At 38.2% G+C, this 27529-nt stretch overlaps 2 protein-coding genes across 3 annotated transcripts in view; both read left to right on the top strand.

Moving 5' to 3' along the window:
• Nucleotides 1-7375, top strand: part of LOC136854334 (zinc finger protein 721-like) — a 28798-nt gene extending 21423 nt beyond the window's left edge. The window contains exons 5-6 of the mRNA XM_067130633.1: nt 701-759; nt 1663-7375. Of these exons, the coding sequence (XP_066986734.1) occupies nt 701-759; nt 1663-2937 (1334 nt within the window). The 3' untranslated portion in view covers nt 2938-7375. The remainder of the gene's footprint in view (nt 1-700; nt 760-1662) is intronic.
• Nucleotides 7376-15949: 8574 nt separating this feature from the next.
• LOC136854472 (clotting factor G beta subunit-like) lies at nt 15950-27163 on the top strand. Of its 2 annotated transcripts, none has more exons than XM_067130772.1 (13): nt 15950-16620; nt 17860-17900; nt 18605-18669; nt 19474-19589; nt 20059-20162; nt 21042-21157; nt 21466-21600; nt 23823-23991; nt 24631-24724; nt 24838-25018; nt 25495-25634; nt 25840-25969; nt 26704-27163. In XM_067130772.1, exons 1-13 carry the CDS (start codon nt 16585-16587, stop codon nt 26760-26762), a joined length of 1386 nt encoding a protein of 461 aa, XP_066986873.1. In that variant the 5' UTR covers nt 15950-16584; the 3' UTR covers nt 26763-27163. The 2 variants fall into 2 exon arrangements, with proteins under 2 accessions (XP_066986873.1, XP_066986872.1); XM_067130771.1 differs by having other exon boundaries at nt 15953-16942.
• The last annotated feature ends 366 nt before the right edge of the window (nt 27164-27529 follow it).

Raw genomic sequence — 27529 nt, 5'->3', positions numbered from 1 at the left:
AGTCAAAGCCACCCTCTGCTTCATGCGTACTTGACATCAAGCCATCTAGGAGGAATAAGGCTAAGGAGTTGGCAATTAACTCCTATAGAGTTTTATTTGACCATCTCTGACAGGGCCTTGGCTCTGTCTGTCAGTGCTGTTCATTGGGAGATTACTGTGAATTATTTCAGTGGTCTGATTAAACTACTTAGTAATTCTCATTTCCTAGACCAACAAGCTTGTTGCTAGTAGACTAAAAATAATAAAAGGTTACAGACTTTAAACATGGCAGCCTTATATGCAGAAGACGAAGATTTTTAAGAGCGAGTTTGCCACATACAGTTTACAATATGTGAATACTAGATCCCCTTAATAGTAAGGTTCTTGTTGGTCAGGTTTTTGTTTCTGGAAATGAGCAAGTTTCCTCTTTGAGTACTTGGATGATTTCTTGAAGATAACATCTGTCAAGTTGGTTAAAGAAATTGGTCTTCTTGATAAGATAAACATATTTATCTTACATGTGTGTAATTGATATTGCCATTTCATTTTATCCAGTAAAACTGTATGGCTCCAAGGTGAAATACCCCGTGTTGTGTAGATGTTCTTGAATTGTGTGAATGTTTTATAAGAAATTTTCAAGACACTGAATTTGTATAAAACATGTAATTTAATAATATATTTAAAATGTTGGTGTCTTGGTAATAGTTTTCTCAATTTGTAGTATCAACTAAACCTTTGATGAGGGACTTTTCTATAGCTTATAGTACTACAGAATATGTGGTACGTAGGGTCATTTCTGAAATGTGATTACTTGTTTATGATAATCATCTGTTGAAATGGGAATCACCCTTTCTGATTAAATTTATTACTTGTTTGTTTCAGTTTTAACCAGGAAGCCTAATTTTTCCTCTCTTCCATCTGACCAGGTTGAAACTACCTGACACCAGTGAGAGGTAAGCAAGCTAGTAATGTTGGCAAGGCAAGAGTGCTTGGAAAACATCAAGAAAAGAACGGTTGGATAACTTTGGCCTGTTCTAAATAGAGTACAGTGTCATTAAATTCCTGTCGTACAGTTGTAGTAATTTGTGGAGTTTTTATGTTGATTCTTCAGCATATATTCATAGTGCCAAAAATGAATACAGGGTTTGGTGTACGGAAAACACTCATCAGATACCAGTTTAGATATTAGACTGAATTATTGTAATGCTGTTTAAGTTTGAGAGTCCATAATTATTGTTGAATGCTGCATATATTGTTACATGAAATTTAGGTTTCCGTTCGGTAAACTGTAATTTTATTTTGTATGTCTGGTGAAGTAATTACTTTTACCGCAAAGGTGATTGTTTGTTATAAGAATATTCAAAATGAAACAAGATATTTTTGTATATAAGAGGTGTAGAATCTTGTGATTACAGAGAATGTGAGGAGATTGCAATAGAGCTACGTTTCAGTTAAAAAGTGGTGTTATATGAAATTCAAGATTAACTCGGTCCTGTTTGGAAGCATCTGTGGGAACACACTGGAATATGTAGAGGCAGGAAAGCTATAGTCGAGATGTCATTTAGAATGGTAATCGGACAGTTGAACAGGGAACTTAAAAAATTTTGAATACTGTATAACATATGTTCTTTGTATGTAGGCCCATCGCTATTGGTTAAGCCAGACCCAGAAGTTCTAAGTTAGAACATCAAGGCAAAAATGGAGGCTAAGGACCCATTATCATTTTCTCCTGTCAAGCGGGAAAATGAAAATCTTTTGGATAACCCAACCACAGTTACAGATTATAATGATGGCTCGTTGTATTTAGGCCCAGCAGTTGAGGTAGAGGTCAAGGCTGACCCAGAGGATTATGAGTGTGTAGCCACGGATGGTAATGATGGTTCGTTGTATTTGGGCCCATCAGTTGAGGTTGAGGTCAAGGCTGACCCAGAAGATTATACGTTTGATGAAATTGCAGGCGTTGAGAATGACTCGGCGACTACTGATGAAGAACTTGGTAAGAAAATGATTGTGGAAGTTGGTATACACAAAGAAGAAAAACAGTTCACGTGTCCCGAATGTGGAAGGGGCTTTTCACAGTCACACAAGCTTAAAGTGCACATGAGAATGCACACGGGAGAGCAACTGTACACTTGTGATGAATGTCAGAGGAGTTTTTCTTTACTAAGCAGTCTCAAAGCACACTTGAGAAATCATCCGAGAGAGAAGCCATTCAACTGCACTGAATGCGGAAGAAAATTTTCGCAGCCACGTGGTCTTAGAAGGCACATGAAGACTCACAAGACCGAGAGCCTGTTCCTTTGCAACGAGTGTGGGAAAAGTTTTTACGAAGCAGGCGTTCTGAAAATGCACATGAGGTCTCACACTGGGGAGAGACCACATGCTTGCACACTGTGTGACAGTTCCTTTGCTCAATCAACTCATCTCACAAGGCACATGAGAATTCATACTGGAGAAAGGCCATATGCTTGCACGGAATGTCCCAGTCGGTTTTCTCATTCGAGTCATCTCAAAACACACATGAGGACTCATACGGGAGAGAAGCCATTTGCCTGCACTGTGTGTCAGAGTAGCTTCAAACACTCGGGTCATCTCAAAGCGCATATGAAAACTCACACAGGAGAGAAACCATACACTTGCGAGGAATGTCAGCGAAGTTTTTCTCACTTTGAAAGTTTGAAGCTGCACTTGAGGACTCATACAGGAGAGAAACCTTATGCTTGCACCGAATGCTCGGGCACTTTTGCTCAGTTAAGTAGTCTCAAGTTGCACATGAAAGTCCATACAGGAGAGAAGCCATTTACGTGTAATGAATGTCAAAGTAGTTTTTCAAATTCAAGTCATCTGAAAAGACATATGAGAGTTCACACCGGTGAGAAGCCGTATGTATGCGGCGTATGTCATATGAGTTTTTCTCAGTCACACGGTCTAAAAGGTCACATGAGAAAGCATACTTGAGAGATTTTGCTCTCTTGTGCTGAATATTTGTTTAGATTCAAGTTGTTAATAAGTTTTGCTCAATAAAATTGGTTCCTACACAAATACAAACCTTCATTCTTTACATAAGAATTTAGTTTGTGAACGTGAGCTGGAACAGCCTTTCAGACTTATTCACGAGGTAGGAAACAGGTGAGCCCTGCCCACCTGTCGGCCTGCAGTCCACTTTACTTCTGGCTGTTGTCGAGTTTGGGTGATATCACCATTCTGTAATTCCCTTGTTGTCCTTGTCGAGGTGAGTTCCAAAAGCAACTTCGCCCCCTCCCCCGGCTTACAGTTTCAAAAAGTTGAGTCTTCAGGATGATTAACATTTAGCCAGCCTTGTGCTGGCACGGGCTCTCGCCCTACAGCAGCCCATAACAGTCTTCAGGAGACTGAAACAGTGACAGGACAGGAATGGTACATGGGGGTGCCACCAGGTTCTTTCCCCAAGGATGCTTTCGTGGTTGGACACATCCAGTGAGGGGTAGGCTGCACACCAGGGCATTGCTAAGAGTGGTAAGGCTCACTTGAGGTCTGATGTTCAGATACCTTTCAATACCAGCTCTACAATCAGAGACAGGAACAGAGACATTGGTCTATAAACGCCTGTATGGGAACAGGTTGTTTGAGATTTCCAGGTTCCAAGCTTACATCTGGCTACCATTCAAGTTTAAGCATTCCAAAATTTTGTAATGAGACTCAGGACTGTCAGTCAATCAGTTTGAATCTTTCTCGTTGTCCTCTCTGAAGGAATTTTCAGTAGTGACTCTTGCAAGAACTCAATGCCTCAGACATGTCGACAACTCTTCCGCTAGTACTAATAAAGATGAGCAGTTTTCCGTGTATACTTCTCTTGGCTGTGTAAGTTGATCGTCAGGCATTGTCTCTTCCAGTGTGGAAGGAGAATTGCAGCCCGAATGAGAGCTCATGATGTAGGGGCATCACCCCATACTTTGCAGTCCGTAGAAACTTATCAGCTTTCAGGTGTTATGTGCGGAGAGGTGATCAGGTATGATCGCCGACATGATCTTTTACCTACAGAATGTTGCCCATTGGCCCTGGACATACTTTCCATGGACCAGTGGTGGCTCCTCAACAAGTTGGATAGGTAGCACCTTGTCTAGGTATCTGGTTGGCAAGAGATGAGGAAAGGAGTGACTGGTTCTCCTCCCCTCTCTCTTTCCTTCCTCCCTCTCTGGTGTGGAGAGTTAGAAGTGTCATTCCGTATACAAGTTGGAGGAACATGAGTGCAGTTTAGCTACTGACTGGACACCAGTCTTTTCATTGCCAATGAAGGGATGCGAGTCCCTTCTCTCTTGGCAAGGGAGAGGAGAGGACAGGCAATAGAAGCAGATTGTGGATCATATTTGCCTGATTTATTCTCCAACACTTCAGTAGGGGTTCTTACAGCCTGATTGAGTAATGCCATACTGTTGGGGCTTCACGAGAAACAAACTGTGGTTTATGACTCAGCCAGAAATATGGGTTTACACAAAAACTCAAAATAATTTATTCCCTAATTACCTTACAATCTATATATTTATACATGAAAACTTACAGTATATGTACACAAAAACAATGATAATCAGTTTATTAAATCCACACACACACACACACACACACACACACACACACACACGATAACTACCTAGACTTAAACTTCAAAACCAATGAAACTAACACTAGATTAATATACTATTCTGTTACTTTTTCTCAAAGAATAAAGCCTTTAAGTAGATCTGAATACCAAGTATCAATTATCAATTTTCTGTAGTATATTCTTCACTTAAATATTACCTGCAACACATAAACAAAAGGACAATGAAGATTATAAACAACCACCATAAACAAATCCACTAATTAGGGTTTTCCTTCATTTCAAGGCTAAGAAGTCTTTATCGTCTCCTTTTGTTTTCCTTATATGTGTACAGTAAGGTACTTGAAAAGGTATCAACTTTCCACTTCAAGCCACGGGCAGTTTGTATTCTTACAATCTGGCCAACTCTTTGTCTGTGACACTCAATGAATAAAGGGTGATACTGCTTTTTGGTTAGCCTTTTATGACAAACAGGATACTGCTTACACTGCTCCACCACCTCTCTTGTGCGAGCAGAACAGGACACATGAGGGCTACTAAACAGGGTCATCCAACACCCAAAGAAGGGGAGAGGTTGGTTGTCCTTTCATTCAGTCACACCTAGAACAGAAAAAAAAAACTTTTACAACAACCAACCACACTAAAGCGCAAAAACAACAAAAAAAGAGTTCAGACACAAAAACACAACTAAACAAAAAAAGTTACATTCCTCCATACAAACCAGTGCCTTTTCAGAAACCTACCACAATACAAACCCTTTACTTAGTGGCCTGGAAGTCCAGCAATTGCCACATCCCATACTTAAACGGACAAGTAAGGTAACGAATCAGTTTGGTGAACCTACCAGTTGGTCCAGAGAGTACCCAGATTCCTCCCACCAGTGGGCGGGGCCTCCTATGTGAAGAATGAAGGTTTGTACTTGTGTAGGAACAAATAGCAGATTCTAAAAGTAATTTACACTAATGGACCACCTCAACTAACCTTCACTGTCACCTGGGCCAGAAGGCAAAGTGGAGTGCAGACTGACAGGCAGACAGGGCCTGTCTGTAGTTACTACCTTGTCAGTAAGTTTGAATAGCTGCTCCAGCTCGTGTTCGCAAGCTAAGTACCTGTGTAAAGAACTTCAGGTGTGTATGTTAGGAAAAATACAAATTACTCTTAAAATTTGCAAAAACAGCTGATTTTTTAAAATGGTCCCGAACAGTTTTGTGTACTCTGTTACAGTTATGTTGTAGTAAGGATACTTAATTTAACATTGTCATTAGAAAAAACTTCAAATTACCAGTCAGACTTAAGTAGAGTGGGCCAGAGAAAAAGAATTATGTGATGGGTGATCCATCATAAAAAGTTAATAATTTTTTATAGTTTAAATGCCTTGGAAAAGACTAACTGGTCAGTCATATTCATTAAGAAATATAAGTGTTACTGGTAGGACACTGTTTTAGAAAATTAACCAGTCAACCCTTGTTTGTCCCATTTAGGGTCCCAAATAAGTATATAGCAAGTTAAAAGTCCCTGTTTTACATTTTCATCAAAATTTGTTTCAAGAGTTTGTTGGCAGAAGGGAGATACTTATATGCTGTAGTCCTAACTTCAGGTTACAAAGTCTTGATTTCACGATTCCACTTATTTTAGTTTTGATGACAATTAGAAGCTTTTTTTTTTTAATCTTAAGAATTTATTATCTATTGCTGGTGAGAAAATTCCTGATACATTTATTTTGCTTTGAAATTAAATTATTTTCTAACAAATGTTCAAGCATTGCTGTATGCCATTCTCACAAGACTTGTACGGTTAAGGTATTGGCAGTACTCTGTGTTATGGCTGTTTCAATCAGCAACCACGTGTATGAAAAGCAGAGCCACCCTCTCCTTCTTCCATATATGACATCAAGCCATCAATGAGGGTTAGCGAGCAACATTATTGTTTTCCAAATCAGGCCACATATTTGAAAATGCAGCTAGTCTCAAAATCTTCTTTCTTTAGAACTTGGGAGGGATCTGGATATCATTGTAAAACAAAGGCATTCTGTTCACTGGTTTTTTTATTTTTCAATGGGTGAAGTAATGGGATTTTGAAAGAACACTATTTTGCCTGAGGGCACTGATGTCAGACTCCTTGAAGCATCAGTCATCAGTTTTCCTGTCTGTGAGACATACATAAAAATCAGCTGTCATATTTAGTATTAGCCACTTCTTGACTCAATTGTTACATTAATATTTCTGTACAGTATTTCATTGACTCTGAGTTTACCTTTGAGTTTTAGGCCATTTTTATAGGTGTATAAACCACTCATGTTCAGGACACTTCGTTACTCTTTCGTGACCTGTTTGATTAGAAACTGTGGGAGAATCCAGTCATTTCCAAACAATTGATCCTGGTTGATGAACCAATTTTCCAACTTGAAAGAGCGGTGGATAAGAACCAGAAAATTCCATTCAAAAATCTTGAAGTTTTTGCCATGTGCTGGGGAACTGAGCTCACTGCTTGGGAAGCCACGTGTGTTGCACATATCTGGATGCCACAGTGCTGCTTGAACAAGGCTCTACCACGAGAAGAAATGGACACAGCTCCACTCACCAGTGTGTAAATGAGATTGTTAGATGCAACAACATCAGGACAAGAGTGACTTATTTGCCAAACAGTGATTCCTAAGAGATTCTAGAGAGACATATCTGTCCCTCTCCCTAAACTCCAGTCGCAGTGCTTTAATCCATAACGATCCTAATATTGAATTGTTATTTCAATTTCATGTCAGTCGTACTGTGTTTCATGTGTAGTGCAAATGTACTCAAATAAATGATGTATATAACGCAAAAATGTAATTTCAAATCCTGTAATAGATGAGTCTTGTAGGTAGGTAATATCAATAAGCTCCAAATAAAAGACTGAAGAGAAATGTGGTGTGTTCGGTCCACGGGACATTTGGACATCATTGCAACTTTTATTTCAGAAGTGTGAATCAACCCAGGTATGGAAACATTCTGAAATTTTGGCTGCCTTAGAAGGTTCATCAGCCCTCTCCTGTACACAGACGCATCTGCCTCTTTCTTGCGTACTCATTCTTTCTTGACACTAAGGCCCTTCCTTTGCAGTACCTCTTCCCCTTGTTTTGTCCAGCATGTTCTCAGTCTTCCTCCCGTCCTCCATCCAAGTGCTTCTGAATTTTAAATTTTTCCCATCACCTTATTGTCTTCCGTTCGTTCTACATAATACAACCACGTTATGATGCTGGTTCATTCTTTCGCCTACACAAACTTTATACCATTTCTCTGTTTCTGCATATTTCTCTCTGAGTTCTTCTTTAACCACATGTACAATTCAAAAATTATATGTAAACAGCTTCAATCCTTTATCCTGCTATTCATAGTCAGAATCCACAAAATACCTCCATTAAGGAGTTTTGGCTCAACTCTTTCCACCACATATACAATTAAAAATTATAATTTATGTAAACAGCTTCAATCCTTTATCCTGCTATTCATAGTCAGAATCCACAAAATACTTCCATGGAGGAGTGGTGGCTCAACTCTTTCCACCACATACACAATTAAAAAATTATATGTAAACAGCTTCAATCCTTTATCCTGGTATTCATAGTCAGAATCCACACAATACTTCCATGAAGGAGTGGTGGCTCAACTCTTTCCCAATCTCTGCACAGACCATTCTTCCTTTCTTGGTTCACTCATTACGTGAGTAACTTTTCTCAATCGTCTGTTATATTTAATCGACAATAAACTCGGCCATTCTTCCACCATCCATATTAGTGTTAATTGCTTCATAATCCTTGTTTCTATTTAACTTTTGTGACCATAATCTGGCTTGCAGTCACTCTTGACTCCCTATTGCAAACACTTTCATTATTTTCCGCAGTTTCTTTTCACCATCCAAATATTTACTGCACTCTCTGTAAACATCAACCATCCCACTACATTCGCAACCCATTTGCTCGGGCTGAGTGACCTCGTAGGTCCCAACTCTTGGCTTCTGACATAAATACCATACTCCATAAATTCTGTATACCAATTCCAGTTCCTCCTTTATTTCTGGATCTCATTATCTTGCTGTCCAGCCACTCATACTCCCTCTTGTCACTGTCTTGAGGGCTGAATGGCCGAAAGGACCCCAGTACTTGGCTTGGCAGCCTGAATTTCAGAAGTCAGTTTATAGTCAAATGTTTTTACTGGGATTTGTCAGATCACTCGGTGACACTCAACTGGTGTTCGTGTGTGTGTGAGAGAGAGAGAGAGAGAGAGAGCGAAATGGCAGTGTTAGAAATGAAAGCATGCTTTTCTAATTATGTTCATTCATGGGGTTTGTATTTAATTAGTATTAGTATTATATATATATATATATATATATATATATATATATATATATATATATATATATATATATATATATATATATATATATATGTATGTTTATATTGTGTATGTTTATATAAAATGTGTATATATATATAAAATTTATATACATAAGATATATATATATGAAAACTGCGATATAAGAAACTACCTCTGGCCAATCCAATTAAAAAAAAAAAAAGCTACAGGAATAAACATCTGTTAAAATCAGATTGCGTCAGCATCATAGCACAGGGCCTCGAAGTAATACGTAAAAGTAATATATATATTTTTTTTTCCAAATTATTATCCTATCCTAAATTGATTCTCGAAACTTGAGTGACGCGTCGCTAACGAATAACTAGTTCTCGCCAACTGTCAGCATTTATGGTTGAGAAGGCTTTCATTTTCTTCGGCTGTGCGTGACCAATTATTATTAGAAAATTAATTTTTGGGAAGTATGTAAATTATTACGATGACGTCAGCTCCGCTTGCCATTTAGCCCGGTTACGTGTACAATTTTTATATATATATTTTAAGGTTCGTGTATTACGGTTCAGGGATGCAAATTTCGCTGTAATTAAGGCCTATTCCCTCTTTCCACTTTTGAGGTATCTGTTCTTCTTCTTCTTGTTCTTCTTCTTCTTCTTCTTCTTCTTCTTCTTCTGAACAGAAGCATAGGCCTAGTTGCTTGCGGATGTTTCATAATTCTCCCCTAAGTAGGACACGCCATTGTGTCTACTCCCAATCATATATTTCCCAATTATATTCCCACCTTAATTCGTTGCCCTTTACCACCAAGTGAGGAAATGGTAGCTACGGTAAAATACTTCTTCGAAACTTGCAATACAATTAGGAAAATAAAACGTAAAACGTTTACTCTTCGCAGCCATGTGAAGAATGTTTAAATCAGGAAATCCCACGAATGATTTTCTCATTTTGTAACTGTGACCAGTTCTTATAATATATGATCTTCATAGGATTTTAAAGTTATGCCCAGAGATATATATCTATGGTTATGCCTCCTCTGAGGATCGCCCATTGAAGGACTAATAACCAACGCTCCAGAACCAAGTAGGCCTATGTGGTAGGTTCGTGTATTGACAAATATGGAACAACAAGCGCCCCGAGAATTTATGTTAAAAGAAACTTGCTGTGAAATGTGTGACACATGGTTTCATTATGAATGCTCTGGTGTAGAGGCCTGAACAAAGAACACACAAAAAACTCATTTGAAGATGAACTTGAAGAAATAAAAGAAAACAGAGATATTAACAAAATTGATTAAGGAATCGGCTCAGAAAACTAGTGACGTGATGATCAACATAGATGAAATCCAAAACAAAATTGACAAAGTTGATAAAGATGTAAAGACCACGACAAACATCGATAAAACTTATGCTGAATCACTAAAGACAAAAAAAATGCTTCTGATCAAATCTACAAACGAAGAGAGCACATCAGCAAATGAAAAGAGACAAATTATGAGTAAAATAACGGCGCCAGTTGAACAGGTTAAAACAACGAGAGTTGGACACTTATTTGTAAGATTTCCAGACAGGAAAAACTTAGAAAAGGCAAAAATGGAGATTCAGGAAATCGGCAATACATCAGTAAATGAGAAGGGTAAACCTAAACCAAAAATAAAAGTAGTCTATGTCCCGAAGGATGAAGATGACATTGTCGACAACATTGTGAAGAAAAACCCATCGATAGGTCGGTCCTGGTCGTTTCGGCCGGAAGTCTACGGTTACGGCCGTAGCATCCAAAACAATGTAAGACGTTATGTTGATGGTATTTACCGTTATTATTTTATGTTTTACGTACATCCCCAGGGGCTGGTACTAAACACGGCGCCCATTTTGCACGTAAACGTGCCTCATTTTTTAAAACGACGACCTGAAAATTGTAAAGGAAATGATAGCCAAAGATGACAAATATAAACACTGTATCGTCAAATACGAAAGGCTATATCTATGATAGAGGAGACAAATTGTGTACACTGTATAGCCGGTGCAAAGTATTCCACTGTTACATGCCCTATCAATGCTATAAATGTCAGGAATTTGGTCACAGCGCAGCAAATTGTAAAAAATGACCACGCTTGCCGTAGATGTGGTGAAAATCACAAATCAAATGCGTGTGCTAGCAACATCTTCAAGTGTAAAAATTGTGTAAGGAATGGTAATAGTGATACTAAACATAAAACATGTGATGGCAATAAATGCACAGTATATAAAGAATGTGTCAACAGTGAAAAATAATACGGATCATGGCTTTGATTAATAATCTATGCAATTTAATAAGAAGAAAGCAAATTAAAAAAAAAGAACTAAAGACTCTCCTATCCTGCAGGAGCTACGATACTGACGAGAAAACACTGAAAGACAATTATAAAATATATATATAAGAAGCACCTTATTTTGAAAACGTACGCAAAAGGCCCGCCGGAGAGGGAATTATCCCTGTGGAGGGCTGTGCATAAAACCTAACAAAGTGAAAATGGGTCATACGTTTTGTGAAAGACCCCATAGACAAGATTGTGAGAAGATTCCTTAGAGGATTCAAGGTTGTGTGTTCCTGTGTCCTCATTCGGCATAAAAGGCTTGTTGGGACTCATAAGTCTTTGAGGGAATGAGACGTGGAACTATAAGTTTCTTCTCGGAGCCTAACCGAAATGATTACGTTCATACGAGTAGGTTCCAGAGGCATCAAAAGTTACGATAAAATGTACTTTAAATATGAATAAATTCCAATGAAAGTATCGTGTCCGGCTAAATTTAATCGTTTGGTATTTACATTTGGTTATTAAGCAGTAAACATATGCTTAATTTCAGCTTATGAGGAGTAAACTACGACTGGCCCGTACGCCATAAATTCTGGATTTGGAAAGATGTCGAGCTAAGTGGTTCAAAAGTACTCGTAGGCGGGTAGCGCCGTCAGTGCACCTTATGTGGTGCACTGTAGGCATTACTTAAGGTTCTTTGGAGCATCCCTTAGGCCCATAGCTGCAACCCCTTTTCTTCCTTTTACTCTACCTCCTTTGATAATCTCCTTCCATCTTACTTTCCACCCTCTCCTAACAACTGATTCATAATGCAACTGCGAGGTTTTCCTCCTGTTACACCTTTCAAACCTTTTACTGTCAATTTCTGTTTCAGCGCTGAATAACCTCATTGGTCCCAGTGCTTAGCCTTTGGCCTAAAGTCTATATTCAGTTCAATTCAGTTCAGGTGAATTCAATAGCTCACAAATGTAGCCATGCTAACTTGATCGATAAAGTTTAAAGAACTTGACTAACAGAGTTCTTAAATTGTACTTAATATAATACAGAGTCTTTCTGTATATCACTGCCTATCCATCCACAGATGTCGACAGATAATTAAAATATTTCAAACTTCAAAAATGCAGCTGACTGCTTACATCGGCCAACGAGCATAAATAACTGTTATTATTATTAATAACTGGCGCCTACGCAGAGCCATTCCGTGATGGGCTTTCAGGCTAGTGACACCTCATCGCAGCATATGTTGTAATCAGAGTTCTTTCGTGTACTTATTTATTTATTTCAAAGAAACTAGTTCCTCTCTCTATTTACGCGTCAGAATTTCCATATTTAATGAGTCAAGTTTGAGGTGCCTGATAAACTAAGGAGTATGTAGGAGTTCATGGCCAATCCGATGTGGAGTAATAGACCGATGCTTGAAATTACGGTTCAGTAATGCTGCAAGTTAAATGTTTATATATACATATATATATATATATATATATATATATATATATATATATATATATATGTATAGTAACCACAGGGGAAAAATTACAGACTGTATAGGTCTAGGTCCTAACGGTTTTGGTTTTATTTCCAATCAGCCCTCAAATTCAAATTCAAATTCAAAAGTTTATTGACATCTAGACTTACCAACAAAATGATCTTACAAAAAATAATAATTTTTTTTACATGAGAAGTATTTTGACCCGATTTATACAAAAGGTAATGCCAAACTATAATCCAGTACAAATGAGGAAATTTCTTTATGATTTTGGAACAAACTTTGTCAGATTGATTACATCAGCAATTCTGGGGTGGAAACTCTGATATTTATTACATTCCATAACATAATGTTATAAATATATAATCATACATAATTTACAGTTAGAGTTTTCATATTAATGTATCCCAAGAATATTTATATCCTAAACGTAAGATCTAGTTTAGATAAGATACAACTTTGCTGTTTTGACCAAATAGTGTCTCATAGATTTAAAAATTTTACAAAGACCTCTTTATAACTTTCTTTATTCTGCTCAGATCCACCTTTCTATATCAATAGTTTTATTCAAATGAATACCAACGTGAGATGGACCACTGACCCTTGCTGATTAACAGCTTTACTTTATTTACCAATTCTTTGTCAATTAGAAATCTAGAGTTAAGAGCAAGAAGAGCACTCTGGCAATCCACGAAAACAAACAGACATGTTTTATTAAAGCTATTGTTAATTCACGGTATATTCTTTTTGAATGCAGGTTACTCACATTTTTGTTAAATTTCAACCTTGAACCATTCACTGAACCATCACAGTTTTTATATATAATTTTGTTTGTTTTAGACAAAATTATTGAACTGTTGCACAATCAACTGAAAAAAAGACTGTATGTCTTTTATTTTCCTGTAGTTACAGGAGATGCATAAATTGCTTGTCAGAGTTTTTTGGCATTTCTTTCTAAAGATAGATTGATTAGAAGATAAACTGTAGACCTTAGTTTTACCAGACCACTGAGCTGATTTTGATACCTGTCTTATTAATTGTTTTGTTTGAATGCAGGTTGTTTTTGTTAAATTTCAAAGAAATTACTGTTTTTATATATAATTTTTTTTTTTATCTAGACCACTGAACTTGAAAAAAAATGCTGTAATGTGGTTCTACTGTTTTTTCTTTCTTTCTAAATCCCATTTTATCTGTCTTTTAACAGTTTGTTTTCTGACTGTTATACATTGAAGGTTCTACACTATCCCGTTATCGTATCTAGGACTGATATTGGACTACGCAAATACAGATTAAATTTAGCAACTTAGTAGCATGGATGACAAACTTAGCATACAGTATATATAGCCATTAAAGTTCTCATGATCACTAGTATTAAAAAATACAAAAGATTTCTTGGCAAGACTTTCAGATTTTTGTTCGTATAAGCTGCTTTTCAAGCAAAGTCTGTGCAAGCGCAGGATTGCTTTAGTCTAAAACAACAATTTGGCGGATTTCGAGTTGTAGGCCTACTACCAAGGTCCTTTTTTTTTTTTTTTTAGAATGACATTATATTCCATTTCAGTTGAAGTATTAAATAAAATTATATATAAAAAATATATTTACTAAAGGGATAACAAATTGCATTACTGTGGTGATTAAATATAAGGTTGCTGTAGGAATTCTATGAAAATGAAGGCTATGGTAGGAAGTCATCGTAAGATACATAACGAAAAAAATAAAATAAAATAAATGATAGCTGAAAAAGACGCCTATGAGATGACCCAAACTAGTCTGATTCATTCGAATTTCGGGGCATTCTTGAGATTACCCTGTTGGACAAAAGTACACATGTGTCAGGAACTCTCTCTCTCTCTCTCTCTCTCTCTCTCTCTCTCTCTCTCTCTCTCTCTCTCTCTCTCTCTCTCTCTCTCTCTCTGTTGTTAGGGGAATATTCTAGCGTAGACTATATTCATAAAGATCTCGATTACTTTTAATTAAAACGACTAAATTTCAGTTAACAACAGTAGGTAGATAATTCTTTCCACTAGTATTTTATGAATAGGTCTATGTTTATTCTGCAATGTTAGGTCACCATATGAAAAATTTTCGAAGACACTACAAGCAGCATCAAAAACAAGAATAACGACAACAAGAGCCACAATAAAACGGCTGAATATAAGAGGTCTATAAATCCAAGCGTCATGTGCTGCGTAAACGACAAATAGACATAAGACATTATAGGTCTACGTCATTTTTTATGATCCTGTTATTTCGAAAGGAGATAATGTCCTGAATAAAATTCTCAGCAAGTTATAACCAGTATGATTCGTATAGTCTATCATACTGTAACTTTAAGTTAAACAGGTATACTCTGGTTTTTTAGCGCTGTCATCGCTTGTCACCCCCACCGAATGTGTAAACGATTGCGATGAAATCGATTTTATGACTATTAAACGCAGTAAAATTTCCTAAAAGCAAAATGAAATGCCAATCTGCATAGCTCTGAGAAAGTCTTTGTATTTAAGTTTAGAATGGCGAACATGCTTCGACAGTATCAGACGGCAATTATCATTGTCCCGTAATTCGAGTGCACCGATTCGAACGCAGATATTCCCCGTGTCACCTCCGGGACACTCCTGACGTCATTCATAATTTCCTATTTTTCTACCCTTTTTAGGGAGATGTGGGTTATGAATTTATCTCAGGGGATAATATGACGTTTCCTTTTGATAATCAACAGAACTTATTTTAGTTTGGTGAAACAACCATTGCTAAATTAATGAAGACGAAAAGAACCACAGATTAAGCAACTTTTCGAAACCATTGCCAACCAATCAGCTTCAAGGAATGGTCGTGACGTAAGCAGTAGGCTAGGCTTAGCTGCAAAGAGCCATGTGTATGTGTAATGAACATTGTCCTGAAATTATACCTTTTTAACAATGATACAACCAAGACGAAGTAGCGGAGGAAGAGAGAGAGAAAGAGAGTCACAGAATATTGCTTTCTTATCACTTGTTCACCATCCCTGTCAATTGTCAAAGCAAAGCAAGAGGTCCAACACGCGAACGAACGAGGTCGCATTATTATCTATTGTCAGTTCGCAGTATAATACTATAATTGAATAACGTTTATCTTATCCTTAACAGCATTATCTGTTCTAAGTCGGTAACGAAAAGTGATTACTTATCGTAACCGATTTAATCATTACTTATACTGCAAATGCTTTAATTCACATTCGTGTTTCGAATGTGTACGTGCGTGTATCTGTAACGCGCAAGCAAGTGTAGCCTGAATCACCACGCAGATTCGAGCGCAGGTTGTGAGAGCGGTAACGTGCTCACCTTCTTTGTATTGAAGCTAGAAAATAAAACCCTTAGAGGAGGATGTGTTCTTTAACACCTCTCCTTATTTTAACAAACTTCAGGGGAAGTCCTCACAACATATGTGGTAGCAATGGTCAAGCTTTAACCGCCCTCCAAGCATAACCAGGCACATTAAGAAGCACAAAGTACCTCTTTGAGATGTGTCTATCTCGAAAGACATACTCGTTGCAGGATGAGACTGATACATTCAATCGACTAGAAATTCCCCGTCGAAGTAATCAATGCTAATGATGACAAACATGAAGAATTCTAATGATTACAAACATGAAGAATTCTAATGATTACAAACATGAAGAATTCTAATGATTACAAACATGAAGAATTCTAATGATTACAAACATGAAGAGTTCTTAAAACTTTATATCTACAAGACGGATGAGATCTTCACTCGTACGGTCGCCAGCAATTCCCCGTCGCATCATTTATTGCTCCTGCCACAGACGAGAAGACGTTCCCAAACGACGTTGGTTTTGCATCCCGCTGGACAAGAATCAAGCACTGAGAGAAGGAAGTTGTATCCTGTACGTGTGGCGTGAAAGAAAATTATGGACAGTGAACATTACCTGGAAATCTTCCGAAAGGTCAGTCAATTTGTGTTTTTTAATATATGAAATTCAATTTCATGCAAATGATTCATACTTATCACAAGTGTTTTAAAAAAAATCACTGGTCAACGGAGGGGGCGGGGTGTGTCCAAGTTCGGGCCTGTATAAAAACGGCCAGTACCTGTCCTTGTCTCAGTGACGTTAGATTTTTCTGACCTAATTCTCTCTGACCCAGTTGACCGCTGGCTTCGATCGTCAGTTCCACTTGTAGGTCGTGCCTAAATTTGACTGTTTTTCTTGGGGTCTCGAACAAGGCAGGATGGAATCTTTCCAGCTGGCTCTAGGCCTAGTGTTCTTGGTAAGCTTGAGGGAGCATTTTTGTTCCTTTTTTGTTTTGTTTTCTGGGGCATTTTTATATCCCATTCTTTGCATCGTCCCCTCTGCCCCTTTGCTGCAACCCCTTTCATTCCTTTAACTGTACCTCCGTTCGCATTCTCTTTCTTGCAACTTACTTTCCTCAACCCTATCCTGACGATTGTTTCATAGTGCAACTGCAAGAGGCTTTCTTCCTGTTACACCTTTCAAACCTTTTTACTGCCAGTTTCCCTTTCAGCCCTGAATGACCTCAAAGGTCCCAGTTTGGCTTTTGACCTAAGTTTTATATTCCATTCCATTCTTAATTGCTCATTCCGTGCACGTGAAGAAGAATGGGATATTTGAAATCGCCAAGATAAAAGGCGGCAAAAACGACAGTGAGATTGTACCTTGCTCCCTATGGTCGATAAGGTACATAGGCTAGCAGCCTCATTCCTTGTGTAAACACTCATTCCTCGTATGAATCCAGTTGCATGGTTTTGAATTAATTGATCTTATGATATGTATAACAAATAAGAATTGCAATATTCACCAAATTTAATGAATCAATTTCTAATACGTGAGATTATCGTTAACGACTTTTTCACAGTTTATTGATTTTAGGAAAGTATTTTTTGCCAACAGTGTTTTTATCGATTTTGAAAACGATTTTATTTCGATTTGGTGTTAATATAGTTATGAAAATCAGCGAAGATTTACAAAATTGCAAATTGTTCTGAACACACTGCTACTGGTATCATTTCAAACTAAGTGATATTTAAAGATTAAATAAAATGAAAATATGAAAATTAGACGAAGCTAAAATTAAATTAACATAAAAATCTGCCCCCCCCCCTTTCCTGAAGTTTTGCACCGGCTGATTTCTTCGCTAAAGGAATCCTTCTCGATTTTTCCCCGCAGAGTTTCTGGTGTGCGAGCGCAACCACTGCCCCCAACGGAACGTAAGTATATTTCGTTTGTTAAAATTGCCATTGAGCACTAAACGAATTGCCTGTGAACGTAACAAAGCGAAAGAGAACCAACATAATTATTTGTGATGCCTCAAGTTAACAGACATCAATTTAACGGACTTCTGTGCTTATCAACTTCATTATTATGATTGTTTTTCGTTACGTGTCCCATTTCAAATCTGGTACACTTTTAGATCAGTCCGTTGAGTTGGAATGTTAAAGTGTAAAAGCACTGGTTAGGTTAGGTTAGGCATTGCGTTGAACTGATGTTAGCTGTAAGGTATCTAGGAAATATTCGAGTGTAGGCTATAATATCAATCTTCGTGACTTAACAGACCTTCTTTAGTTTTGGTTAGGAACTCTGTGGAGGTGATGTTAGCTGTGAGATATCTAACAAATATTCCAGTGTAGGCTACAGCAACAGCGTCATCGTTACTGTACGGTCTTTGTTGCTTTTTAGAAAGCCAGACTCACAAAAAGCGTCTGATAAGTTGAGGATGTTAAAACCCTAGCCTGTGCCTTGGTACCTCGGTTACATGCGAGCAGTGGAGAGATTTTTCTGCATTGAACTGTCAAACGTATGTCAGTATTTATACTTTTTTTTTTTTTTTTTTTGTAGTCACATCATCATTTAACTTTCTCTTCTACATTTTTTAATCTTTATTTATCAAGTTGCTTTTATTTTTATCTTTCAGGGAACTACCATTTTCCATCCAACCAAAATGGACTCTGCTCGGCAAATCCGATGTTGACAGACAAGGTAATGTCCTAAATACCTATAGTACTTCGTGTGGCCCACTGCAGGCATTACTAAAGGTTGTTTGCAGTGTCCCCTGGGCTCCTAGCCACATCCACTTTTTAATCTTTTACTTTACCTCCGTTTCCACTTCTTTTCTTCCGTCTTGCTGTCCAACCACTCCAACTCCCTCTTTTCACCTTAAGCACTGCGTGGCAGAGTGCCCCAGTGCTTGGCCTGATACCCAAATTTTCATAAACCAGTTTCAGATCAGTGTACTGACTGTATTGTCTTGGGAAACCAAACCTTCAGTTGAGTTGTGAGAATTACAACTTTCTCAAATTTGGAGCCAATTTGTTTTTGAGATTCTCAACTTATTTAGATCTGGTAAAGTGTTTCAGTGGGATGATAGTAACCACACTATTATTATTATTATTATTATTATTATTATTATTATTATTATTATTATTATTATTATTATTATTATTATTATTATTATTATTATTATTATTATTTGAAAGAAGTAACAGAAGGTAACAGGAAATGCAGAAAGAAGAAATGTGTTATTAGAAAAGAAAAAATAAATTAACAGATTTCTAAATAAATGGATACAAATGCAAGTAAATCATAAAATTGAAGGAGGAGTAGGCAGATGTCTTGCAGGCAGATTCACTCAGATCTTTTTCTTCAAGGAAGAAGAATCCTTCTTCTTCTTCTTCTACTAACTTCTATCTAGGAAATGTTTACTTGAAGCTTGAAGCTCTATAATGTGTTTAGAAAGTCATATTCACTGTCTCATTCTTCCTTCTCCTCCCGCCCAAAACAAAGCTGGGGCCGTTCAGTGCGGCAACTACACTCTGAGCACAGGCCAGACCGTCACCATCCAGTCACCGAACTACCCAAACTCGTACCCGAAGAACTACAATTGCACGTGGAACTTCCAGGTTAGTCGAAGGCAAATCCAAAAGATGTAGCACCTTTCGATTAGTCGCTCTTTTCCCATTTTCACTACTGGATCAAACCATTTCAAACCAGCTGAGCATTATATCAGCCATCTCCTGTGTTATTATTATTATTATTGTTATTATTATTATTATTATATAGTAGTTGACATTATTCAGAGGATGAAACCTATTCATATGGAACAAGCCAACAGGAGCCATTGACTTGGAATTCAAGCTTCCGAAGAATATGGTATTCATTAGGAAGAAGTAAGAGGTCAAGGGATTTCACTTATCAGAAAAGAAAAAATAAATTAGTGAACATATAAAGATGTTTTAAAAGGCAAGGAGTATAGTATTAGGGTAGTTAAGCAAAACCTTGTTGCCGTTGTATAATCCTCAACTTTTCGAACGCGAAAGGTCCTTTCGCCTCTTCATTTGTTCCAGTATTTCAACAACCCCACTTTTACAGGGTGCAGATGCTGCCTCAACCATATCGATGACTTGCTCCAGGTTTAAACTGTCAGGCTGCACTTATTCGTACATGACGATCACTGGACAAGGCCTCAACAAAAAGTAAGATACAAGAATTCATAGCTGTCATAGGTGATAGAGGAAACTGTGAGTTGTACTGATAAATCTTTAATTTGCACAGCATGGAAATTGTATGGTAGGATTTTGTTGAAAGCATTTAGAAGTTTTTACAATAGACTTAAAGTCTGTTAGAACAGGAAGACAGGTGCTTGTTTGGTCTCAGTTCTCCACCACCTCAAGGTGCCCAGGCACTGAGTTAGAAAAAAAGCCAATAGTTTTAGATCCAAAGTTATCAGTTAAGAAACTGGGCCGCGAATAGTGTGGAATGGCTTATGTTTACAAATGACACACTATGAACTGGAGGTAGTTGAGAGAAAGTCCCAGAGTGTAAGCAGTTCATTCTATAGGTTTTGGAGTAGATGTAACAGATGATGATAGGATGCAGCAAAGAAAGTACCAAAGAAGATTTGGAAGAGACCTGAAGTGTCTATGCATGCTAAGATTTAAATGTATGAAGGGGTAGTTGAACCAACAATCTTTTATGGAAGAAAAGTTGGAGATTTTGAATGCAAAATGATAGGAATCATTTGCCTAGTTTGTATAATATAGTGAAAAATGAAAGGGGTGGGAAAAATGGAGAGATACAACAAAAGTAGTGAAAACTTTGGTGAAAATAAAAAGATGGATCATAATGTCATGAGGTGGTTCGTTCATGTGGGGAGAACGTGGAAAAGGTTGTGTAAGGGAGAGCCTTAATACCTACAAGGATTACCAGTGAGCGCTCTCTCGCTCCTTCTTTGGAGCCACCTCCTGTTGGGCGAAATGTCTGTTAGAGGACTTGATCATCTTACGCGAAGAGATCTTCCTCTTCTGCCCAAGTTCTGAGGACTTTTCAAACTGTGAGCTCTTCTTATTCCACAGGTATTGCGGAACGAATGCTCCTTTCACTGAAGTAAGCGGAAACAACCAGATGAAAGTGTTTTTCCTGTCGAATGGAAGAAGTAACACCGGCTTCTCCTGCACAGTTACTGCCAAGGGTAAAGTTGACGTTTGTGCTCTTTTTTTGATCCTCCTTTCCACCTAGACAACAGAGGGTCATCTTACCTGTTCAGTCAGCCTGCCACCTCTGTCATATTCCTGTGTTTCCCAGCTTTATTATTATGCTGTTATTATTAGTAGTAATAATATTTTAGTCCAATATCACATCACTCCTCTCCAAATATTCTCTTCTTTTGGAATATGTCCACTTCCCTCCTCCGTAGTAGTTTAATAGAACTCATTCCTCTGATGAGAGGCTGCGGCACTGGTGATCTCTCATAATATTGATTTCTCTCCGCTGGAGCAGGACCAACTACAACAACTACAACAGCTACAACTACAACAACTACAACAGCTTCAACAACTACAACAGCTTCAACAACTACAACTACAACAGCTACAACGACTAAAACAACTACAACCCAAGCGAATGTGCAATGCCGTAAGTACATTTTCAGCAGCATATTCTTTTATCTCCGGTACAGTGCTTCAGAACCGTGGAATAGTTGTCTTCCGAGCACGGCTGAGTGCTGGGCAATCCGTAAGTTTTCTTCTGTCAAAACGAACAGCATCTCCTGATGCACTGAAGTCCCCTTTCTTTTTTTCCTGTTGAGGAGTACAACTAACTGATCAGCAAGGAAACTTAACCTCAAGAGACATAGTAGAGAAAGAAGGAAATGTTCCTTTGATTGTGAAAACCAAAGCCATTGATAAAATAACTGACATCTAGGTTATTTTAAATATCCATCACTCTCTCTCAGTCACTTTCATCACTTGTGGGTTCAGTGGAAGGTAGAAATGACTATGTTTCGTACTGCAGCCAGAGGTCATTTGTACAAAGCACCTTAATAGCATTTGCAAAACAAAAAAATAATGACTTATTGGTGCTCCTTTCTCTTCTTAGGCTTATGTAAAAGGGTTAGAACTGCTTCTAGCTCGAACTCTTCTCTCATTCAGTATGGTGGACTACTGTCCTCATTCTTCAACCCCGTAGGGGGTAGTGCCATCAATGCACCTCACACGGTGCACTGTAGGCATTACTTTAGTTTCATTGCAGCGTCCCTTCTGCCCCTAGCTGCAACTCCTTTCATTCCTCTTACTGAACCTCCATTCATAGTCTTTCTTCCATCTTACTGTCCACCCTCTCCTAACAATAATTGTTTCATAGTGCAACTGCTGCAAGGTTTTCCCCTTGTTCCACCTTTCAAACCTCTTTCTCTCAATTTTCCTTTCAGCTCTGAATGACCTCATAGGTCCCAGCCTAAATTGTATCTTCTGTCTGTCTCATTCTTCAAACAACTATCCAGAACTACATGGGGAATATGACGCCACTAGTACCCTGACCATGGTTATTTCACTGCGTATGGTGCGCATACAACTCGGTTGCCTCAGCAGGATCAAATGATTTTTATTGTTCCCCTATGGAAACAACGGTCGTCAGACGGAGGCTTTTGGCACACACACACCCAAGAAAGATCTTTGGGGACCGGAAGTTGCTTTGGGCTTTGTGCTATCCAGTGGGACCACTGTAGCTTCTTCCGGGGCAAAGTTGTAATCTTCTTCTTCTTCCTGAACAACGTTTCCATTGCGTCTTTCCTTTCGAGTTGGATTTCAGTGGCTGCCTTCGAATTCAGACTTTTTTTCTTCAATCCTTTTTTTCAAGGTTCCCTCAGGAAATCTCATTTTGGCGAAGGCTTAACAAAGAGAGACGGTAATGTATCTATTTTCAAGATTATCAAAAAGTATGACCTTTCTGTCCTTATATGCCTATGCACACAAATGAACCTGAAAGGTATCAGGCGTTTGTGAATTGTTAGATTCCTGTTCCCGTTTGGCCATTAAGTTAAAAGGTTTTTTTCTTACATTTTCAACGGTTCTGACTCCAGTCAGGTTAAAGTCCCTCGTGTTAACTAATGTAGATTAATATTTTATCTTGCTGCTCTTATTTTTTTCTTTATAAAACTGAACGTTGAAGCTATCACTCTTCCTGGTATGGTTCAGTTTAACTTCTATGGAGTAAGAGCTTCTTCTTAGTTCACTCCCCAGTTGGGGAAGCTGTTTTTAGCATGTGTGGGCAGACATGCACACTATGACCTCAGACTTTCTTCATTTTTGTAACCACAGAGCAAGAGTAGACGACAGTTCAAAGGTACTCTTTCATTCCATGGGCAAAGCGTATGTTTCAGTGAACTCAGAATTTTAATTGAAAGTCAGAGACCGAACTCTTTGCCAGAGTCCCTGACTTCAAAGGTTCTGTCTACGGAAAAAAATACAGATAATTAAGGCTTAGAAGAAGACTGAAGTTGCCATTTTTATTGGAAGTAGCCATAAAATGCCAGGTAAGTGGCTATGAACTGAATTTTTATTTTTGGACTGACTATTAGATATGATTAGTGCTGTCTATAACTTTGTTTTAACATCTGTGATATATATCACTGCTGAAATTATCTTCACAGGTGACATTGCAGTCATGAATATCAAATAGAGTACTCCACATTAGCTGAGTCAGAGGAATAAAATATGTAAATTACATCATTCTGATTCAAACTAGACAGAAAGTACCCAGTCTAACGACGTTGGTTAAAGATCATTAGGAGCAACTTACTACACAAATAACCAAACCGGTAGAATACTCCAGTCACTGACTGACTATAATTGATGTAGGATGTGGCAGACGAAACCCTGTGGGTAGGATAGTTGGAGGACAGCCCACAACAATGCACGAATACCCTTGGCAAGTTGCACTAACAACAACGACGGGGACCAGGCCATACTGCGGTGGATCTATCATCTCAGACCAGTGGATCCTGACAGCGGCTCATTGTGTCTCTGGGTAAGAAGTCCACCTTTCTTTGGCAATGCTTTTCCACCTGAATCACACAAGTCTTCATCCATTCTGCGTGGCTAAGGATGTGTCTGTCCACACTGCAGTAAAACATTCCATAAACACGCGTTGGTAACTCGCTGCATATATATCACGACAGGTTGAAAACAAGTCATCAACCTTTTTTTTGGCAACGCTTTCTCACAACTCACTGCATATATATCACAGACAGGTTGAAAACAAGTTGACGACCGTCGGTGGAGAACGAATCTTTGGCAAATGCTGGGTAATCGTATGATTAGGATTGCCAACAAGTCGTTGACTTGTACTCAACTTGTTTGTGACGTGTGAACGATGAGCTACTGAAGTGCTTATGACGTTGCACTGGAGGGTAGACGTATCTTGAACTGCTACTCCAGTGTTTGAGTAGCTCATCATAGCATTTTAGATTTCAACCAATCCTTGTGCTTAGACCTAAACTCAAATAACATAATTTTAACATCAAAACGGACGTTTCTAATCCTAACGCTGTTCTGGACGTTAAAGCAAATTCCTCATTAAAGAAAACTCAACCTTATAATATCATCGTTTTTTTTTATGCCGGAGAGACTTCTGTTATTCGTTAAAACAACCCTATCCACGTTTCAGATCACAGCCATCAAGCGTCATCGTCGTGATTGGAGAGCACATCTGGAATACAACAACGGAGACTAACGTAACGCAGAGAAGAACGGCATCACAAGTACGTCACCACATATCTGGGTACTGGTGTGAAATGACTGATAATCAGAAATTCTCTTGGCAAGAAATTTTAAGTTGATACTTTCTCATGTCAGCACCTCTGATTCCTTGCAGATCATCGTGCATTCCGGTTACAGCAGTTCTACTCAAGACAACGACCTTGCACTGATCAAACTCACAACTCCAATTACTTTCCCAGCCGACAACAAGATCGCCCCCGTGTGTCTTCCAGATGCTGGCAATGCATATGATAATGTGACTGCTACTGTTACAGGCTGGGGAACGCTTACATCAGGTTTGTACGTCTCAAATAACAAGCTACATCTCACTGATACCTGCAAAGAACAGTCTGTCTGTGGACAGCTAGACTAGGTTTTTCACACGTCCATTCCATACTTTCTGTTGGGTGAGTTCGCTGCACTCTGATGTATTTTCATTAATGATCTTACATTCTTAAACACATACTTTCTCCCTCAAGGACTAAGCGGTTCTTATAACGCTCAAGTATAAACACACACCAGAAACTTATCTCACACTGATCGCAAACTGGTTTCAAACAAGCCAATGGCCGTAAGTACAGCGCAAATCAATGTCACGTGCCGAATAATCACGACTAGCTATGAGTTGTTGACTTGCATTTAACATGTTTGTGGTGTGCGTATGTGTGCAGTGAGTTGCTGACGTGCAGGTAAGGAGTGAGGGTAATTTGTCTGTGACTATTTTCCGTCAGTATCTACTTACTGTGATATTGAAAACTTTGTAATATTGCAGGTGGTACCCAACCCGTTAACCTGTATGAGGTGGATGTGCCAACAATGACCAACGCCAAATGCCAGCAGTATTATGGAACCTCAGTCACAAGTAACATGATCTGCGCCGGCCTGGCAGCTGGAGGAAAAGATTCTTGTCAGGTACGACGTCAAGCTTACACTGAAATTAACATGTATTTGCAATTTTGCGTCACAGTGAGTTCCTTGAAGACTTGTGCTATCTTGGAAATAATTACTCAAAGACTTGCACAGCTTATCTTAGAAGGAATGGCTCCAAGACTTGCCAACTTGTGTTAGAAGGAATGATTTTAAGATTTGCGCATCACGTTGCTTCTCCCGTCCTCAGGGTGACTCGGGAGGCCCACTGGTAACATACGGCAATGCGGCTCAGACGTACATGGTCCTGATAGGAATCGTCTCCTGGGGCAATGGCTGTGCCCTTCCAAATTACCCTGGGGTGTATACCCGAGTAAACAGTAAGTAAATCAAGTGAAAAATTGTTTGATTGGATTGTGTCTGGCTGGCATCGCATAGATTTAAATACCTGACCAAAAAGGCGTTGAATGAATGACGAAATTTTCGTAATAGGTTGACTGATAAATGTGATTTCAGTGAAGTTTTTAAATCAAGGTAGCCGAAGTATTAAGAGAGTTGTGGGCTATAGGCTTGCCCAGTATAAAGTTGGCAGATAATTGAGATAACCAGTTAAAAACAGTGTAGGACTGGAGGTTAAATTTGAGACTAAATTAGATAACTGAAAGCTTTGGAAATATTTTAGAAAGTAGACAACCAAATCAGACGATAGATAGGCTTCAATATCAAGCGAACAGATGGTTGCATGGTTAAAAAATATTTTAAAGACTAAATTGATTAACAAACTTCCAGGCGAGCGAAAGCATATGAGAAGCTTAGAAACTGAAACTACTTTAAAATGTTTTGAGGTGAAACACAAATATGAATCTTAATATTCATTTATCAAAAATTCAAGTCGACGCTGATAATAAAAATGTTAGGTTAATTTCCTGTCACTGATTCATGACTGTAACAGATGTGGTTTTGACAGTAAGGTGAAAGATGAAGCCAAAATCCGAGTTCTCAAAAACACTGAAATCAAAAAATGTCATTGCTAATCATTGGTTTTTGCAGGGTAACTTTGAGAATGTGATGGCGAATTGGTTATTAATATATAATTCTGTTATTTATTCCTCAGACTACCTAGGCTGGATTTCCACAAACACTGCAGGTTCTGTGTACTGCCCCAGGCCGTGAAGAGTACCAACTCGTCAGGCGGGGCGAAGCTGACCTCACTGGAATCTTTATTCTCGTTTTATTGATCAGGAATGAATTATCTACCTCTGGAATTTGCTCTGAAGTAAAATACGGGATTTGAAAGAATTAAAGTATGTTAAATATTTTGTCTTCCAAGCTCATCTGTCAGTTATTTTCCCATCCCTCAACTTATAAAGTTATTTCGTGTTAAGTAGTTTCAGAGTGCTTAATTATTTGTACTCAGAGCGTCGCCAATGCTTATGTAAACAATATTTTAGCATCATTTTGTTTTTTTTTAAATTGTCGACGCCACATAAGTAAGAATTCCCCATTCTATCATAGTGACCCCCTTTTTTAGCTGTTAAAATATGTAATTAATATGGAATAAAGAATTACCTAAATATAATAGAAGTCATTGATCCTTTCGAAGTGTCTGGGTTTCAGGTTTCTGCCGATCGTAATGTCAAGGTATTATTCGTAATATGTCCTCGTATTCCATTAATTTTGCTTCATACCAACTGAATATTCAAAAGACAATATTTGTTACTCAGGTCCCCCCGGTGAAGGAAACTCCACTTTTTACCAAAAGTTCCCCTATAACACTGCGCATGCGCAATAGCAAAAATACAATCATAGGTTAATTATGGGTTAACTACAGTCGAACGACGAAAAAATAACGGCAAAATCTTGATAAACGACCAAAATACTCCAGAATAAATCAATGTCCAAGGTAACAATCGGCTCCATGCTTCAACGCGAATTCCCCC

This window comes from Macrobrachium rosenbergii, chromosome 29, assembly GCF_040412425.1.
Source record: "Macrobrachium rosenbergii isolate ZJJX-2024 chromosome 29, ASM4041242v1, whole genome shotgun sequence".
NCBI lineage: Eukaryota > Metazoa > Arthropoda > Malacostraca > Decapoda > Palaemonidae > Macrobrachium > Macrobrachium rosenbergii.
The sequence above is the reverse complement of the archived record's forward strand: the minus strand, read 5'-3'. Positions and strand labels throughout refer to the sequence as shown.

Bases quoted from the DNA above. Each gene is read 5' to 3' on its own strand.
- LOC136854472 (XM_067130771.1), top strand. From the start codon at position 16,904: ATGGAATCTTTCCAGCTGGCTCTAGGCCTAGTGTTCTTG. The intron at 19,590-20,058 runs GTTAGTCGAAGG...CCACTTTTACAG, and splicing joins ATTGCACGTGGAACTTCCAG to GGTGCAGATGCTGCCTCAAC. The intron at 24,725-24,837 runs GTACGTCACCAC...GATTCCTTGCAG, and splicing joins AGAGAAGAACGGCATCACAA to ATCATCGTGCATTCCGGTTA.